Source organism: Monodon monoceros, unplaced genomic scaffold (assembly GCF_005190385.1).
Source record: "Monodon monoceros isolate NGI ecotype Baffin Bay Population unplaced genomic scaffold, NGI_Narwhal_1 Super_Scaffold_15, whole genome shotgun sequence".
Lineage (NCBI taxonomy): Eukaryota > Metazoa > Chordata > Mammalia > Artiodactyla > Monodontidae > Monodon > Monodon monoceros.
In genome coordinates this window covers 50275243-50296292 of record NW_021703771.1, presented here as the reverse complement: position 1 = coordinate 50296292, position 21050 = coordinate 50275243, and the positions used below count along the sequence as shown (strand labels likewise).

Here is a 21050-nt window from a genome sequence, read left to right as displayed (position 1 = left end):
TATACTTTCAGACATGAAAATTCATTACAGTATATGAGTTACTAAGATAGTGTGGTATTCTTCAAGGATAGACAAATAGAAAAATAGAATAAAATAGAGATTCCAGAAATAGTCACATATACATATGGTTCCTTGATCTGTGACAAAGGGAGTAACTACTAATGTGGTCTCTTGTAACTATGGTAAGGGTTTAACTATTGCTGGTGGACTTCGAAGATTCACAGACAGGAAACTAGATATTGATGGGAAGGTTGTCAATCATGGAAAAAATGGTGCTTAATATATGACTACATATGAATACAATAAAATTCTAGGATTAGTAAATAAATGGCTTCAAGTTATAGTGTATTCCTGTGAATCTTGTATTTAAATATTTTCATACAAGTTGAAAGAACAGGGTATAACCTCCACTTGATTTCAACAATTGTTAACAGTTTGCTATATTTAATCTCTCTCTCTAAACACACACACACACACACACACATACACACACACACACATACACACACACACAATTCTCGTTCAACCAATTGAAAGCAAGCTGCTAACACGACACTTTCACGTCTAATATTTTAGCACGTCTTAAGAATTACATTCTTCTATATATCCATAATAACATAGTTCCACAATGTTCTTTTTTGCTCGTTGCAATTGTGTCTTAATTCCCCCTTTTTCCTGGATATAATCCAGCCTTTAGGAATTTTTGCAGGGGGTGATCATTGGTTTTTGCATGTCTGAAAAAAACTATTTTATCTTCATTCTTGCAAGGTATACCACTCTAGGTTGAAGTTACATTCTACAAGCACTTCATGATACTATCCTCCTTTATCCCTTTTTTGTTGTCAGGACGTTTGCTGATTGTGATCGTTAATTTTACGTGTCAACTTGACTAGGCAACAGGGTACCGAGAGATATTTGCTTAAACATTATTCCGGGTGTGTCTATGAGGGTGTTTCTGGATAAGATTTGAATCAATAGACCGAGTAAAGCAGATTGCCTGCTCCAATATAATCTAATCCACTGAAGGCCTTAATGGGACAAAAGGCTGAGTCAGAGAGAATACGCTTTCTGCCTGACTGTTTTCTAAGACATCCATACATGTTTCCCTATCTTCAGACTCAGGCTTGACTGGAACTTACATTATCAGCTCTCCTGCTTCTCAGGCCTTCAGACTTCGACCAGAACTATACCATCAGTTCCTGGGTCTCCAGCTTGCTGACTACAGGGCTTGGAATTTCTCAGTCTCCATAAAAGCATGAGCCAACTTCTTATAATAAATAAACATACATCTAGACATATATATTGTCTTCATCTGCATCTAATCTGCTGTATAAGCTATACACCAAGTTGTAATTTCTAATTATTACATTTTTCAGTTTTAGACAATCTGGCTCTTTTTCAAGTCTGCTTCATTGTATTATAGTATCTTATTCCTTAGTTACACATAATTTAAATATACTCATTTATTCTTTTCAAATATACTAAACCTATGCTTCTAAATGCTATATAAGTAATTCCAATATCTGAATTCTTTATACTAGTCTGATCCTGTTATTTACTGTTTATGTAGAATCTCTCTCACGGTAGCTTATTTCCCTGCATGTTTTATGATTCTGGGTTGTAAGCTCATGTTTTTTAAAACTTTTTCCTTGAAATGATGTGAGACCTGACAAAGTATTTTCCTCTACACAGGCTCTGAATTTGCCTCTACTGGGTGTCTGGGGAACTACCAAATTCGTTAGCTTTAAGTTCTCAGCATGGAATTTTTCAGACTAGACAGACTACAGAGCTGCAGACCTGTGTGAGGTTCCACTTTTGGTAATAAATGATCAGGACAGCCCTTTCCTCTTTACCACCCAAGGCAAGGCCAAGACTGGCAAGTATTCTTACTGTCTTCCTTTGAAGGTTAGAGGTTGCCATATTACCCATTGAACAGACTAAAACTTATGCTGATTTCCCAACTTGAGTGGGTCCGAAAAGTTTCTTTCCTTGTCTGCAGATCACAGCTCTTTAAAACGAAAGTTGTGAGTCACTAGGGAACCCAGGGAAGCCTCTGAGTACAGTACTCACCTGCCTCTAGATACGTGGTTTCTCATTGTTCTGGGTTTATGAAGTGTTCTCTTATTTGCCAATACAAACGTTCATTTAAAAAGAGTTTTGAAAATATTTTATCCTACCTTTTAGGGTGCTGTGTACTAGTATAATAGAATTGTTAATTGACTATACCCAGCACAATGGTGCTGTCAGCTTTAGCCTGTGTTTGGCAGTTGGTCTCTGAGGCTCCCACCTGCAAAGGCAGTGAAAACGCAGCACGATAACTAGTCCGTGCTTCAGTCTTGTTTACCAAGATCAAGCTAGGTCGCTGAGTCTAGCCTGGTGACTGTCCCTGGCTGCTTGGAGAAGCTACACAGACATCGTTTGTAACTGTGCACCTCCGGAACAGGCCCAGAGACAAACTTTTGTGAGGTCTGTAACAAGAAGGAGCCTGCCACCCCGCACAAAATTAAGCATGGCATCCTGGTTGGTGTTTTTGTTCATGAAAGGGTAGTGACCTTGCTGGTTTCCTGTGCTGCTGCTTTCCTTGCCGCTGTTGCTTGTGCTCTCCTGACCCCCAGGGTTATCGAGGTGCACATCCATGGTGGTCTGTGGCCCAGGGGCTGATGAAAAAAAAAAGGGAACAGGAGGAAGGAGCATTTGGTACTCGACTGCTCTCCCAATGTAAATCCCATAGCCAATGCACCTAGGCTTTGCCTAGCACTCCTGCTTTCCAGAATACCAAAGGGCTAAGCTTGCAATCATGGGCCTTATGGTCTCCATCCAAGTCATAGGCAAAATGACTCTACTAGATGTGGACTCTTATCCCAGGGATACTGTCATTCCCTGGAGGAAGAGATGCTCACTGATGAGGGAGGCCATTAAGCTCCTGAACCTTCCCCATAACCACCCAGAAGGTCTGCACCACAGGTGATAGTGCAGACACAGCTGAAAACTTCAACTTTACATGGCTAGAAACCCAAAATATTCCCAGGAAATTTGTACAGAGGAAAAAAAAGAAAAACAAGACAGGAAGCCCACATGATAGGAAAGGGACTGTAGCAGAGGATGGTTTTGATCCATCACGTCTGGGCTGTAGGCCCAGCACTTCTTCCCGCACCACTCTGCTGCTTACGTCTGTTGCAACAAAGATTCTAATTCTCGGGATTATAGGGAAATACTCATGGTGCCCTTGTGGTGCCAGATTCAAACCCAACCTAGGCCCAGCGTCTTTAGATCATATAAATCAACCATTGCTAACTCTGTCAATACTAATTTGAGGGTCTCTGGAGGAAGCAACTTATAAATATAATCAGGGTAGAAAGGATTTCCGCCCCCACCCCCAAGTATATCCAGTGACCAAAATCGATAATAAGATAAACAAAATAAGGAAAGAAAGAAACCTGGATACAGGGAGGAGGACACTAAGAAAACAACAACCTAAAACAAAGGCCCACAGTTTGACCCAATTGAAAATACAAAATTTACTGAACGAATTTATATAGCAAATGATGAAGGTTCACTGATTGCCTTCTGTGCCTCTCCATAGAGGCTTTGAATTAACTCTAATATCTGCTGAAATTCACCAGGTGGCAAACATTTATGGCTTTAACCAATACTAGGGCTAAAATTACAATTATACCTGGGAGTTCCATTAATTTAAACATCGTATCCCCCATAATGGGGTATTTACCTATGGGAGTTACTGAATATAAAAGAGGACAAATAGGTATGCTTCACCTTAACCATCAGAACTTTGTCTTGCTTAAATTCCCCATGGTTATAGCACTCATCGCTCTAAAATATCCCTTGGGCCTGGGCATGGATACTCTGACCCAATGAAAAATAAATGAAAATTAAATTAAGTCTTTGACACTTACAAATTGGTTTGACAAAATGAGAACCCATGACCTTCCCCACCCCTTCCCCCAGTTAAAATAGTTAACATGACTCAAGGTAATTTAAAACAGGGTCTTCCAGTATTAAAACTTGTTTTATAAGAGGAACTGAGTGAAGGGTTGTTATTCCCACTGTTTCTGCATTTAACAGCCCTATTTGGCCTGTTAAACCTGAAACAAAAGAATGGTGCCCCATAGTGGATTGCTGCAACTGTAAAGCCATGGTCCCATCCCATTAAGGCCTCTGTACCCAACAACTTAATTATTAAAATTGCTGACTCCATCCAATCAGCAACCGGTCTATATTTTGCTGCTATAAATTAGGCTAATATGTTCTGTACAATGCCTAGTTCAACAGCCTCTCAGCCACAGTTTGCCTTTACCACTGACGGGACACAATCCACCTTTAAAAGGATACCCATGGGATACCTCAGCATCCTTGCCATTGCACACAATCTCCACAGGCAAGATCTTAACTGTAACCACCTTTCTCCAGATATGACATTACATCAATGACATCCTCCTCCAAGGAGATTTGTTTGACATACTCATTAAAGGCATACAAATACTCACAAAGGAGCTCCCAAAAAGGGGATGAACCATTGTCCCACACATAGTGCAAGGCCCTGCCACTTCCATTAAATTTCTGAAAGTTACTTGGTAAATTGAAGGTTCTCTGACATTGTCATGAAACAGGTATTGACCCTCTCAGCAACCACAAGGTCAGTACAAATTCAACAACTTTTAGCCCCTTTTAGGTTCTGGAGGCAACATATTCCTCATTTACAAATTTTACTTAATGTTTTTGATGCTGTTTCTTCTAAATTAGCCTACCTCAAAGGGGACTCCTTCCAAAAAAGGCTCTAGAAATCTGTCCAAATTGAAATCAACAAGCACTCTAGTTTGTGCCCTCAGAGCCCTCTTTACTGTAGCTTTAGCAAGCTCCTCTCTTGCCTCCTGGAGTCTCTCGACCACCTATGAAGGTTGTAAGTTGCTCATGGACTTCTGATGCAAGAAACTGCCTTTCTCAGCCTGGCACTATACACCATCAGGATAGCCACATACTGGCCTCTTCTGGAAATAGAAGCTATCACAAACCTTGAGCCTGCAACCCTCTGTGCCCAGCTACCCACTATGCCTTGAGTTATTCAAGCAGCAGTTCAACAGCTTGAGGCATGGCTCCTGAGCCTTCCTTGCTACAAGATGGAGTCACACCTGGGCCTTCTAGCACATTTCCTCTGTTGGAGGGGGTGGCCTCCCCTGTTCTCAGTCCCTTCACTAATACCACTATGCTAGAAGAGGTCACCCCTATCCCAGAGTCCTTTGATACCTGGGGAGCCTTTTGGGGATCAACTGAATGGACAGCAATGGAAGTTTGTACACTTTACTAATGCTGGTGCCGCCATGATAAATGATGAAGCTCGGAGGAGAGCTACTCCTTCTCATCATTTAACCAAAATGTCCCTGATAAAAGACAGGACCCAAGAGTCAGTACAACTGGCACACTTCAGGCAATCGACATTTGATGCCATCTACACATTTTTACAAATTCTTAGGCCATGACCTAAGAGTTGCCCCCTTTGGGGTAAAGAACTCCAGGAATCTCTTGCTCCACAGTTACTCAGAATAAATCAAGGTAACAAATTACTCTACATATACTAAGGCCACGATACAAGTCCTCTGCAGGATGCTCTGTATCCTCTTTGGAGTTCTAGATACTACCAAGAGTGACCAAGACGCTCATTTCACTTCCAGCATACACAGTGCTGGGCTCTTGAAGAAGACATTCAGTCAAACTTCCACCTCCCCTGGGGCCCCAGGCAGTCAGCTCCAGGCAGCTGGTGAAACTGAGAGGCTTCATGGGTTTCTTAAAGAATTCCTATTTGTCACAAAGTGGAAAATTCTTGCTCACCTCCTGGAGATACCTACTCCTTACACCAATGCCACACGGACCTCTCAATTGCCTTTATTGACTGCAAATGGGGACACCTCTAAAGTTCCTGGTCAGGTGCCTACTTTGTTCCCTAAAAGTCTCAGTCATCACCAAGGTTTAAACTCATGTCAAGGGATCAAGGGGTCCCTTGTGGCACAAAACCAAAAATTAAGGATTAGTATAATGTGGTGCCTTGACATTTGATAAAATAGGTCTCGAATGGCCTAACCCAAGTTCCCTTTCCCACTCAGTTCCCATGGGTAACGTCTCCTAGCCAAACACCCTTCTTATTAAAGGCATCAGGCACAATTCCTGCTCATCTCTGAGTAGCAGAATTATTCAAACAAGCCAATCATATCCTCCCACAGGAACCAAGAAGCACCCCACCCTTACTACTGCAAAGCCTGCCTCTCACAGCCCTGGTTGTTCACTTTGTTCCCAAGTGTATCCCCTATGTGGCCCTGCATGGTGTCCTCTTCCCCAGGCTGTGAGTATATATGATGAATAAACTGCTGTCCATTTCATCTGATCTCGCCTGTCCAGTGCCAGGTGTCATGTATTTAGCCATCCCCATAACCCTAGGGTGGGAATCCCTCTTTCACCAATGGGGTAAACAGGAGTCAATTTAAATACCCTACCACCAATACCACTTTCCTTTCCCTCTTGAAAGGGAACGGTAAGTATAAGGAGGACAAGGCATCAGGTTCACGTATATTTTGTGCCCATGCTGACCCTCACTGAGTTGCAGCTTGTCCTGTTTCATCACTGTACACTGGGATCTACTGCTGCTATCTCAGGTACAACTAGAACCTCAACTAGAGGTAAGTGCAGCTGTATCCTCTTTGTTCCAACCTCAGGATATTTAGGGTCCATGGCCTATTTAAAGCACTCTGTGTTCTTCTTGAGGTCATTTCAGTCTCTCCTGCACCCCTCTGAGGGCATGGGAACTCCACGAAGCAGCACTCAGGCCCATCTGCTGAAGCTCACCATTGCTTCTCTTTCTAAGGTTATACAGGATATGGAGCTTCTTTAAAATGCTCAGTTTCCCTGGGAATTAAGACCTAGTCCTTTCTACACTTGGATTTCCTAACCCCATTCAAATTTCTACTGCTTAAGCCTCCTCTGGCTCAACTCAGTGAGTCCTGGGCACCATCCCAAAGACTCAGACATTGCCTAGGGTCTCCTCACATCTTGAATTCTTCTCCTACCAGCTAGTTAGTGATTCATTTCCCTCCCAGAAATACCAAAAGGAACTCTTATGTCATCATATACTCTCTCTCACTCTAAGGTCTGTTCTCAGTTCTCTAGTCTCAGATGGCTCAAAAAAAGCTTTTGCTCTCAAAAAGTCAAGTTATTTTCTAGAGATAACTTTGACTTGCAAAACTTTGCTCTTTGTTTTCATTTTAAAAAGCTAATCAAAAAGTTAAGCAAACTTTTAACCTAGATAATGTATATGACTCCTCAGTGAATAGTCTCTATAGAAAGCATTAAAGGAAGTATAAAGGAATAAAGAAACCTTAGTTGATAATTAAAATAATTATCATCTATATGCATTTAAAACAGCTACTCTTAGTAGAGTCCTTACTTAGCAAGGTAGTGAATTGCTTCATATACATTATTTTATTTAATCCTTATAACAAATGTCAGAGATACAGAAGGCGGGGAGGATTATCTCCATAATTCAAATGAGACAACTGAAATTTTGTCTTCCAAATATTAGGAACTGTCTCTAAATTACGATCTAAAGCCCTGTTATGTGTGATTCCAAAACATGGTCTTTTAATTATTTCATTATATTGTTGCCCCTCTATTGGGTTGGCCAAAAAGTTCATTCGTGTTTTGCTGTAACATCTTATGGAAAAACCCAAATGAACTTTTGGGCCACCCCAATAGAATCACAGGCCTTATAAATTTGGAAGAGATTAGAATAGAATAAAAATAACTAGAGTAATGAAGTTAGGGATCCAGAACCCACTTAAGAGCTCACCTACTATGCTACTACCATATGCATATTTTCTCTCCTTGATCAACATATTCTCCATAACATTAAACCAAACTCAAGACATTGTTCAATTCATGTGTTATGAAGCTTTAACTCAATTTTGAATCATAAAAATGAAGATCATGTGATTGAAATAACATACACAAGTTTGAGTAAAAATTACTTTTAGTTTTCTTTATACTTCTTATTAACTATTACATAATATACCTACACAGTATAATTATATAATCTGTGAACACACACATTCAGATGCCTTAAAATCCTTTTACAGAATAACATGGAAGCAAATTCCTATTGCTTGTGGTATAATTTCATCTATAACTTAATTATTGTTATTTTTAGTTGTGTTAGTTTTACCTTGCAACTTTTCTTCCATGTCACAACAATTAGCAGAATTCACTGAAAATAGTAAAAGGTCAATATAAATGTTTGTTTAAAGATTCTAAAATTTTGGGGAGACCTTCAAGATGGCAGAAGAGTAAGATGCAGTCCTGCCCCCCAGAAAGACAAGATCCAGGCTCATCCACCAGAACACAGGCACAAGTCCTCTAAATGGATTAAATGCTACAAACAAAAGACATAGACTAGCTGAATGGATACAAAAACAAGACCCATACATATGCTGTATACAAGAGACCCAATTCAGGCCTAGGGACACATACAGACTGAAAGTAAGGGGATGGAAAAAGATATTCCATGCAAATGGAAATCAAAAGAAAGTCGGAGTAGCAATTCACATATCAGAAAAAATAGACTTTAAAATAAAGACTATTACAAGAGACAAAGAAGGACACTACCTAATGATCAAGGGATCAATTCAAGAAGAAGATATAACAATTGTAAATATTTATGCACCCAACATAGGAGCACCTCAGTACATAAGGCAAATGCTAACAGTCATAAAAGGGGAAATTGACAGTAACACAATACTAGTAGGGGACTTTAACACCCTACTTTCACCAGTGGACAGATAATCCAAAATGAAAATAAATAAGGAAACATAAGCTTTAAATGATACATTAAACAACATGGACTTAAACGATATTTATAGGACATTCCATCCAAAAACAACAGAATACACATTCTTCTCAAGTGCTCATGGAACATTCTCCAGGATAGATCATATCTTGGGGCACAAATCAAGCCTTGGTAAAGTTAAGAAAATTGAAATCGTATCAAGTATCTTTTCCAACCACAATGCTATGAGACTAGATATCAATTACAGAAAAAAAATCTATAAAAAATATAAACACATGGAGGCTAAACAATACAGTACTTAATAACCGAGAGATCACTGAAAAAATCAAAGAGGAAATAAAAAAATACCTAGAAACAAATGACAATGAAAACGCAACAACCCAAAATCTATGGGATGCAGCAAAAGCAGTTCTAAGAGGGAACTTTATAGCAATACAATCCTACCTCAAGAAACAAGAAATATCTCAAATAAACAATCTAACCTTACACCTAAAGCAATTATAGAAAGAAGAACAAAAAAACCCAAAGTTAGCAGAAGGAAAGAATTCATAAAGATCAGAACAGAAATAAATGAAAAAGAAATGAAGGAAACAATAGCAAAGGTCAATAAAACTAAAGGCTGGTTCTTTGAGAGGATAAACAAAATTGATAAACCATTAGCCAGACTCATCAATTAAAAAAAAGGGAGAAGACTCAAATCAATAGAATTAGAAACGAAAAAGAAGTAACAACTGACACTGCAGAAATACAAAGGATCATGAGAGATTACTACAAGCAACCATATGCCAATAAAATGGACAACCTGGAAGAAATGGATAAATTCTTAGAAAGGTACAACCCTCCAAGACTGAACCAGGAAGAAATAGAAAATATAAACAGACCAATCACAAGCACTGAAATTGAGACTGTGATTAAAAATCTTCCAACAAACAAAAACCCAGGACCAGATGGCTTCACAGGCAAATTCTATCAAACATTTAGAGAAGAGTTGACACCTATCCTTCTCAACCTCTTCCAAAATATAGCAGAGGGAGGAACACTCCCAAACTCATTCTATGGGACCACCATCACCCTGATACCAAAACCAGACAAAGATGTCACAAAGAAAGAAGACTACAGGCCAATATCACTGATGAACATAGATGCAAAAATCCTCAACAAAATACTAGCAAACAGAATCCAACAGCACATTAAAAGGATCATACACTATGATCAAGTGGGGTTTATCCCAGGAATGCAAGGATTCTTCAATATACACAAATCAATCAATGTGATACAACATATTAACAAACTGAAGGATAAAAACCATATGATCGTCTCAATAGATGCAGAAAAAGCTTTTGACAGAATTTAATACCCACTTATCATAAAAACCCTCCAGAAAGTAGGCAGAGAGGGAACTTACCTCAACATAATAAAGGCCATATGTGACAAACCCACAGCCAACATCGTTCTTATTGGTGAAAAACTGAAACCATTTCCACTAAGATCAGGAACAAGACAAGGTTGCCCACTCTCACGACTACTTTTCAACATAGTTTTGGAAGTTTTAGCCACAGCAAACAGAGAAGAAAAAGAAATAAAAGGAATCCAAATCAGAAAAGAAGAAGTAAAGCTGTCACTGTTTGCAGATGACATGATTCTACACATAGAGAATCCTAAAGACGCTACCAGAAAACTACTAGAGCTTATCAATGAATTCGGTAAAGTAGCAGGATACAAAATTAATGCACAGAAATCTCTTGCATTCCTATATACTAATGATGAAGAATCTGAAAGAGAAATTAAGGAAACACTCCCATTTACCACTGCAACAAAAAGAATAAAATACCTAGGAGTAAACCTACCTAAGAAGACAAAAGACCTATGCAGAAAACTATTACACTGATGAAAGAAATTAAAGATGATACAAACAGATGGAAAGATATACCATGTTCTTGGACTGGAAGAATCACCATTGTGAAAATGACTATACTACCCAAAGCAATCTACAGACTCAGTGCAATCCCTATCAAACTACCAATGGCATTTTTCACAGAACTAGAACAAAAAATTTCACAATTTGTATAGAAACACAAAAGACCCCGAATAGCCAAAGCAATCTTGAGAAAAAAAAACGGAGCTGGAGGAATCAGCCTCCTGGACTTCAGACTATACTACAAAGCTACAGTAATCAAGACAGTATGGTACTGGCACCAAAGCAGAAATATAGATCAGTGGAACAGGATAGAAAGCCCAGAGATAAACCCACGCACATATGGTCACCTTATTTTTGATAAAGGAGGCAAGAATATACAATGGAGAAAAGACAGCCTCTTCAGTAAGTGGTGCCTGGAAAACTGGACAGCTACATGTAAAAGAATGAAATTAGAACACTCCCTAACACCATACACAAAAACAAACTCAAAATGGATTAAAGACCTAAATGTAAGGCCAGACACTATAAAACTCTCAGAGGAAAACCTAGGCAGAACACTCTATGATGTAAATCACAGCAAGATCCTTTTTGACCCACTTCCTAGATAAATGGAAATAAAAACAAAAATAAAAGAAATGGGACCTAATGAAACCTAAAAGCTTTTGCACAGCAAAGGAAATCATAAACAAGATGAAAAGACAACCTCAGAATGGGAGAAAATATTTGCAAATGAAGCAACTGACAAAGGATGAATCTCCAAAATTTATAAGCAGCTCATGCAGCTCAATATCGAAAAAAACAAACAACCCAATCCAAAAATGGGCAGAAGACCTAAACAGACATTCCTCCAAAGAAGATATACAGATTGCCAACAAACACATGAAAGGATGCTCAACATCACTAATCATTAGAGAAATGCAAATCAAAACTACAATGAGGTATCACCTCACACCGGTCAGAATGGCCATCATCAAAAACTCTACAAACAATAAATGCTGGAGAGAGTGTGGAGAAAAGGGAACCCTCTTGCACTGTTGGTGGGAATGTAAACTGATACAGCCACTATGGAGAACAGTATGGAGGTTCCTTAAAAAACTAAAAATAGAACTACCATACGACCCAGCAATCCCACTACTGGGCATATACCCTGAGAAAACCATAATTCAAAAAGTGTCATGTACCACAATATTCATTGCAGCTCTACTTACAATAGCCAGGACATGGAAGCAACCTAAGTGTCCACTGACAGATAAATGGATAAAGAAGATATGGCACATATATACAATGGAATATTACTCAGCCATAAAAAAAAGAAATTGAGTTATTTGTAGTGAGGTGGATGGACCTAGAGTCTGTCATATAGAGTGAAGTAAGTCAGAAAAACAAATACCGTATGCTAACACATATATATGGAATCTAAAAAAAAAAAAAGTCTTGAAGAACCTATGGGCAGGACAGGAATAAAGACGCAGACGTAGAGAATGTACTTGAGGACAAGGGGAGGGGGAACGGTAAGGTGGGATGCAGTGAGAGAGTGGCATGGACTTATATATACTACCATATGTAAAACAGATAGCTAGTGGGAAGCAGCCACATAGCATAGGGAGATCAGCTTGGTCCTTTGTGACCACCTAGAGTGGTGGGATAGGGAGGGTGAGAGGGAGGAGATATGTATATGTATAGCCAATTCACTTTGTTACAAAGCAGAAACTAACACACCACTGTAAAGCAATTATACTCCAATAAAGATGTTAAAAAAAAAAAAGATTTAAAAAAACAGATTCTAAGATTTTTTTTGGTTTAATTTTAGACTTTATTAATTTTTGCTGTACTTTTTCTTTCCATATTTTAACCAAAAACTGCAAAGAAGTTTGCACTTAATGCAAAGACATTTTCTGATTACTAAGTAGAGAAGACCCCAAAGAATGTAGCAAAGGAAACCCACTATTACATCCCATAGGGGTAACTGACAGTTGACTGCACTGTATTTACCAGATCTTTTAGTCATCTTTATACATTTTTAATTTTTCATTTTATACAAATAAACATGCATTTTACTGTAAAATTCTGAACTCTACCCTTGAAAGCTGTAATTATGATTTGGTGACCTTCTCCCAGCCGCCCTAGCTGTATACACCTTGGCCTGAATATACTTTTAGCTCAGTAACTACTAAATGATCAAGCACTCTGCTTCATCCATCTGCTCTAACAGTGACCTCTTTTGAATTTTCTTTTTTTATGAGGTTTGGATATTTCTTTTTATAGCTTTGCCAACGTAATCATATTACATTCTGACACCAGGCAGTGTAACTTAATTCTTCTTTGTTATGAGCCACTCCACAGAGAGGAACTAGATTTTTCACCTTAACGCTTGATTAACTTGTGGGAAAAAGCAGGCAAAAAACATGAGGTCTCTGGGAAAACTGTTAGCTTGCCTATGCCTGGAGACTAACACAGTGAATTTAAAACAAATTAGCGCTTAAGATTAAAAAAAAATTCGAATGGGGGAGAGCGGGAGAAATAGAGGAAGACAGGGTGGGTAAAAAGCCTATTTACCTAAAATTAATCTTATGCCAGATGAACTAGAGCAGTGTTTCCCAAACCTGCCTGCTCAGAAGACTCACATGGGAAGCTTGTTAACAATACAGGTTCCCAGTGCCTTCCCTAGAACCCTGAATCCTGTGTGTTTGACACCATATGTATTGCAAACACTCTGGAAGATTCTTACTCCCACACGAGTCTGAGAATAACTGAACTGGAGTAAAGGTTAGGTCAGATTCTTCTCCATCTTTCTCTAATAATACACTGAAAAAAATCTATAAATGATGTTGCTTCAGGGTCTAAGAGTATGTATCACCCAAAAGAATGGACTGTTTACTGGTGGTTTTAGCAAAGTATACCAACACATGCACACAGCTTTGGAGATCTACACATCCAATCTTCGACCTTATTAAAATTACCTTGTAGTAAATTAAAAATTAAATTATAAAACTAACTTTGTCCCGACTTGCTCTATCAGGACATACACTGATGGCCTTGGTTACATCAGTCATCCCCTGGGCAGGCTCTTTCACCTTTTACTCCGATAACCAACCCTGAAGTTCACTACTAAATTAGTTTAATATGGTTTTCGCTCAATGTTCTATGTTGGTGACTTGTTTTACTCGCAGAAGACCACACCTCTAGGGTGGCAAGAACACATGGGGTCTAAGTGTGGACGGTGGCTAGTAGGTGTTCAATGAGTGCTTTTTGGGTTAACTTAACATCGATCTAACTGTGCACTCCACCTCATCTGCAGATCCTGTCTGTGCAGATAGGAAGCTTATGTTACTGAATTTGATAAAAGTGCTCTGTGTTGGCATTTTAAGCATTGCTGCTTTAAACCCTAGGCTGGCAGTGTTCCTGAACCAAGAAAGACCTTTCGAGTCATCCTGCCACTTTGATCCATTTCACATCAGATTTTTATTGTTATCCTTTGACATTTGATTAAGGATAATGGTGAATTTTAGTATAGAAAAATTCCCCCAAATTCATCATAATTAAAATAACTGAAGAAAACACTACAAAGCTGACTCTGTTTGTAATAATCTGAAGAGTAGAATAATTACAGAAAATTCTCAAAGATCCTCAGTAGCAGGGGTAAAGTGAAGCGAAAAGGAAGCATGGATAAATACATGGATACATTAAAAATAGCAGAAAGAACTACTCACTAAAGCTTGTTGACCCTGGAGAGTCATTTTGAGAGGTCAGAACATCCTGGATGATATTGACTAAAATATCTCTCGGTCTCTCAAAGAGATTGTAAAAAAAAATGGACTAAGAAAAAGTCAAGATTGAAGAAGATCTCATTTAATTCAACTATATTTGGGAGGAGCATCATTTATAGATGTGCACCTTCTGAATAAAAAAGATCATAAGTAATGTTTTGAAATGTGGTCAATGTAAAACAGCTGTTTATAATAGGACAAACTGAAAATGAGTGCATAAAAGGCAGAGAGTAAGGGAGACACAGCATGAACACATCCTGGAGCACAATTTCATTACAACAATATATCTAACCTCTGGTCAACTGCAGACTCTTCCAGACCAAATGCTTTGCACCCTTCACTGTCTTTCTTCATCCATTTCCTCTTGTTCTCCTCCCCAGGCCCTGCTCCTGCCATAGACCTTCCAATGTCCTCTTCCCCTTCATCCTACCCAAACCAGCTTCTGGAAAATATTTACTTAATTTGTTCACAGGAACATGATCTACGTGTGGCTCCCTACAAGGAAAACTCCAAAGTCTCCGACCAAAGAAGCAAACTGTCAACTGTGGCACTTCCAGAAATTAGCTAATGGAAGAGGAGTGGTATTTGGGAAAGACAGGGCAAAGACTATCCTGAATTCTCAGCATTTTATCTTCCACCTGTTTGTAAGGTTGGTGGGGGTGTTGGAGTCTAATCTGTGCTCGTGGTACCACAAATTGCATGACATTGGACAGATTCTTCAACCTCTTTGAGGTTTAGTTTCCCTAGTCCCTGTCATGCAATGTTTCTTCAACGACTAAAGTATGCCCTTATTTTTCATTTGCAGTGTAGGCAGGAGAACTTAGATTCTTACAGTTTTATTTCTAGTAATTAAGTAGCTTTCAGTTGTTACCTCTTTCACTCCTCTTACCTTACACACTTAAACCCACATAAACGTCCCAATCATTTAACAAAAATAGGCAGGAAAGAAAGGGGAAAGCAGTGATTAAAGCTATTCTAATTCATTTATAAAATTTTAAAGGCCAATTTGTTTCACTTTTAAGACCTCTGGACTAGGTGTATTTGTTGCAATAACCCCCAAAACTTGGAATTTTCTGAGCTAGATGGATAAATTTTACTAAAAAAATTTTACTTCTACTGAGAAATGTGAGTTTAAGAAAAATCCATCCAGAATGTATATGACAGCTCTAGCTTCATTTGAACTACGAGTGCTCTGGTTCACGTTACTCATGTGTCACCAGGAAACCGTCCCTGAGTCTTTCAGTCTCAAAGTCTTTCAGTCTCCCAAGCTACATACTCCACCCTAGAGTACTGAGGTTTCTGAAAATCTCAAAACTTTGCACGCTGGGGTCTGCAGGACAGTGACGATATATAATCATACTTCATCGGGTACGGAGTGAAGTGTTCTGGCATTTGCAGAAGCCCCTATCACAGGTGTGGAAACAATGAAAACAATACAAGTGTTCATAGGTTTGGGGGTTTTTTTTGTTTCCTTGTTTGTTCTTTACCTACTTGTGTTATGTCACTTTCCGCAGCAAAACCTCTCTGAAGCATGGATAGAAAGCAGAAGTACCTATCATCTGTTAACTTGAATAGTCTTCATATTTTAAAGTATTTTAATTGCCAAGATTAAAATTTGAAATCTGTTTCCCAGTAACTTCTAAATCAGGAGGCTTTCTGTAGTCTGAAACACTATGTTTCTTTGATGTACTTTTTAATTTAAGATAAGCTAGCCCTGTCAAAGCAGAATATTTTCGCTATTTTTTTCCCCACAGGCATTTGTTCAACTGAGGCCAAGTAGAATGGCCATTTTGCTGCTGCATTCTATGCATGAGGTAAACTCTTTTGAGCTTAAGAGTGTTCTCTTTCTTTTAATCCTTTCTATAACCTGCCTCCAGATTTATCTGAGAAACATATGTTGAGTCATTCTCATCTCTATTTTTCATATCCATAGTAGTAATTGTAACTGTAAATAGAATTTTTAGTCTTCTTAAAACTGCATTTTTAAAATATTAGCTGCAATCTGGCTGTCTCTCCCTTTAATTTATTCCAGTGGTAACTTCCATTTTTAAAATTAAGGGTAATATGTAAACATATGATTCATTTTCTAATTCTATCACCATCTATAACTGGGGGCAAGTGACTAACTTCTCATAACACATTTTTAATGACCTGTGAAGTTCAGTAGCTGGGTGAAGATTAATAAGTATGTTTTCCAAATTTAAAAATATATAGAAATATTTCAATAGGCTAATTTAAAAAACTGAAATGTAGCATTTTACACGAGACTCATGAGTCTCAATGTGACCTTAACCACAGCATACCTAATCTAGTTTCTTTTTCCTATTTTACAAATTAATGGAATTGATGCAAAGTCAAACGAATCAATGCCATTAAAGACTGTCAAGAGAAACCAAAAAATGACAATGTATAAGTAACTTGGAAATATCTGAGAATTTGGGGGCTAGAAGGAACTCCAGTCATCAGCAAATTAATAAACAAAAATTAAGCAAACAGACAAACAAAAAGCAACCCTGAATTCAAAGATGAGGAAGAGACCAGATTGCAGGTATGATGGAGATCTGGTTAATTTCAGAATCAAGTCTAGACATCATGTCACTGGACATCTGGGCCAGTACTTATCCCACAATAATGACGGTTTCTAATTTTTTTCAAGGATAAAAACTACTTTTTAACATCATATCACTAGTGGATATGGTGAGTGTAATTTGTAAGGGGAAAAGGCCCAGCCTCTGGGGTATGTGCAGGAGAGCAAGGCAGCCCTTCTGCTACCGCACTCGATGAAGCTCAGGCCTTCCTGTGGTTAGGGGAAGGTTTCTACTTGTAAAGTCTATTAGGGAAGCACATGTCCATATCGTGACCTTGAGCCTTGCTTAGAAGTGATTTCTGCGTTCTTCTAAGGCTTTATGAAAAAAATAAGAGCATTCACCTCTTTGACTGGAAAGCCCTCTTGCTTGAGAGTAGACTGTTGGGGTGGAAGGAGGCTTAGTTAAATGAGAATTCCAGTTTGGAATGATGAGATTCAGGTCCTAACAATTACTTACTCTTGTAATTTAAAAGTTGTATTCATTGGGGTATGAATTGCATAAATGCCAAAAATATAACGATCATAACATATACTGATTTCTCTATGTGTAGGGAGAGGGATTCTAGCCTAGATTCCAGGGAGGCAGAACAAGACTGAAGAACCTTGCCTGTGGAAGGTGGGCAGAAACCTGAAACAAGGTGGTCGGCTGGATACTAAGGAGAGAGCCAACCAGTAGCGGGCCCCGGAGAATGGGCACAATGAATGGACTTGTGTAGTAATGATGCTGAATATCTAATTCTAGGTTTCTTTTTTCTGCACTATAATTCTCTCATATTATCCTCAAGTCTTTGGTAAAGTTTACTATGCACTACAACCATCTTAGTGATATCTCTGCTTTGGGCAACAAAGGGAGTGCCCTGGGGACAGTCTAAGATGACATAGACTAGAGAGAGTTGCAACAGCATCAAAAAGCTTTAGGAGACAGCAGGGAATGGTGAGCAGGGAGACCAGAGCACCAGACCAGAAAAAGTGACAGCTAGCACCCAGGGTAGATTCATAGACTCTGAGGATTCTAAGAAATAGTAGGTGTGGGGAAAACAAACAAACAGAACAGATTGTACCTCCTGGAGTGTGGAAGCTACGACTATGTTTATTGAGGTTTAATAGCAAGATGACTCCTCAAAGTTGAAGAACTTACACTTTTTAGATATCTGTTGATTGAAAAAACATTTAACAGTTGAAAAGGTACTATAAAATAAACATTTTAAAGAAATTAACCCTTATTTTTATAACAATAATCTATATACATTTGAAAAATGTTAGTATATATGATATGTGACAGTATTTATTCAGACACAGATGCATGGCTTTGTGGACCCCCTCGACTAATTCTATAGAATTCTAGGGGATCAGGATATTCATTGTTGGCAAACACTGGACTGTATCATAAATCATGGCCCTAATGGCCAGCACCCGTCTCCTGTAACAACCATAATTTTAATCACTAACTTGTCAGCCTTCTTCTACCTACCTTTAATTCCGCCCTTCTTCCATGTGGAATTATAGGCTATTCAAGTTTAAAAAAAATGTTTAACACTTGGGTAATCTAAGTCACTCAGATAGCTCTTAGAGATCGAAAAGCTAGATAACCATCATTGTCAATGTTCAGTAGACAATTCCAGAGGGTCTCAGCAATATATGGGTAGAATAGAATGCAAAAATCTCTCATGCTAGATTCCATCCCACAGTCCCATCATTTGTTCAGCCCAGAGTACTGGGAGCCTATTTTGAGTACTGACAGCCCACCTCCAGTTTCGGGCTGTGGGCTTACACATTAATGGCATCCTTGCCTTATCCAAGCGTCATTTGTTACAGTATGATAGTCACATGACAGAGAACCATTCTTGAGGGGAAAAAAATAAGATATCACTCCTGAAAACTCTAAATTATTTTCAGCAAGGCTGGGATGGAAAGTCTCAATTAGCAAGTGCAATAAAGATGTGACATTTAAAAACAAATTATAACACATTTCCATCCTTCATTGGAATACTGAATGATGACATATTGTTCTTTTATAGTTGCCATTTCCAAGTTTTAATTGCCTTGGTTTAACTGGTTTTATCCAAAGAAATGTCAATTCGGTAATTACCCCTATGCTATTGGAATTATCTTCATTTAACGAGCAAAGGAAAACTGACTTCTGACAGGGAAGAACAATTAAAATATAATACCGGGGAAATACTGTATCACTGAGGTATTAAAAAATAATATTGTATATGACTGAAACTCAGTTTATTTCATAGGAATCAAAAAAATGTTCTTTTAAAATTCAAAACAGTAATATACCAAATACATAATCAAACATAAATTAGTTAATACAGAATCATGTTCATTCATTTATAAATTTATTAATTCACTTAGAAAATATCTACTGAGAGCCAATGATATGCCTGGCAAGAATTATATAACTACTTTCATGGAATCTAATGGGTGAGAAAAAAATAATCAACACAAATCCGTGTATGAATACAAACTGTGGTAAGTCGTAGATGAAAAATTATGTGGACTTATGTGAGTGTATCAGAACCTGACGCATTGATAATACGAGCTGAGATATGGACAAAAGGAACATCTGGTATAGAGGTAGAAAGAGAGTATTTCAAGCAGAAGAGAAGAGCACAGCACATTTCAGGAACTGAAGGAAGGCCAGTGTGGCCCAAACGCAGAGAAGAAGGTAAGAAATGGCACAAGATGGAGTAGCTCACTTAACAGGGGCTACATCATTGAGGCGTGTTAAAGATTGGGTCTACTATTCTAAAAGTATTGGGAAGCCACTGAAGTCTTTTAAGCAATAGTGTGACAATCAAAATTGAATTTTAAAAAGATCACTTTGGCTACAGCAAATGGAATAGACTGAGAAAGAAGAGTGGATTCAAGAGATGAGTTTGGAGGCAGCTGCAGTATTCCAAGTGAGACATAATAAATTAGAAGGTAGAGTTTACGCCTTCGATTTAACAATCCATAAAGTCTACAGTTATTTGTGTTCTACAAGTGACCTATTTTCAAAGAATTAAATGTGTCGGAGCTAAAAGGAAAGCAAAGTGATAGAATAGAAGGTACGTGTGCTTTAGAAGGAACTACAGCTGGCTTAGCATTCTGGTCTGAACTTTTCGCTCCACTCCTTGTTAGCTGAGGGATGTTATGTGAGGCATTAAGCTCTCTGAGCCTCAGCTCCCACATCTTCTGAGTGCACATAATAATACCTCCCACAGTTGAGAAGATTAAGTGGGACAATGTGTGTGATGTTCTCAGCATGGAAGGCCAGTTAACACTGAAGAGCCCAGGACACATCAGCGGGTCTCATCCCCTCCTCTTACAGATCTTCATCTTCCTTTTGAAACTTGTTCCTCCTCCTGTGTTTTCTTTCTCAGTGAATAGCACTATAATCCATCCAGTTGCACAAGTCAGAAACCCAGCAGGCATCCTTTCCCCTCACCTTCCATGATCATCAAGTCATACAAAGTCTATTCTCTAAATAGCTCTTGAACCAATGGACCGACTGCTCTGCTCTTTCACTACCCTAGTTAAGGGCACCAGCCTCTCTAGATTAGATGATCCTCTTCACTCATTACCCTGCCTCCATTTTGTTGTCCCTTAGTCCATTCTTTACACTAGCCAAGCAAATATCACTATCTCAGTTCTCTGACTACTCCCCTTATGCCAAGAAAACGTCATCCAGTTCCTTAGCATGGCTAACAACACCCTCCCTGATCTACACTCCGCTTACTTCCCATCCTCACCTCTTGCCACTCCTCCCCCCACCTTGGGTCTGGCAGGTGAAAGAAACTGCTCCCCATTTAGGACGTGTAGTTCCCAGACGTACTCCCTTCACCTCCACACTCAGGCCACCGGCTGGAGCACTCTCCCTCCAAAGCTTCTCTTGATTAGGTCAACAACTACTCAACACTGAGCCTCAGCTCAGAAAAAAAAAAA

The 21050-nt window shown here is 38.8% G+C and overlaps 1 protein-coding gene across 2 annotated transcripts in view; it reads right to left on the bottom strand.

The window, feature by feature from the left end:
- Positions 1 to 21050, bottom strand: part of PKIB (cAMP-dependent protein kinase inhibitor beta) — a 104650-nt gene that overhangs the window by 18319 nt on the left and 65281 nt on the right. Inside the window, exon 3 of one of the 2 annotated variants that reach the window (XM_029223292.1) lies at positions 2553 to 2657. The exons of the other annotated variant lie outside the window; for it this stretch is intronic. Within the exon in view, the coding sequence (XP_029079125.1) occupies positions 2553 to 2637 (85 nt within the window). The 5' untranslated portion in view covers positions 2638 to 2657. The remainder of the gene's footprint in view (positions 1 to 2552; positions 2658 to 21050) is intronic. 2 annotated transcript variants of the gene reach the window in all.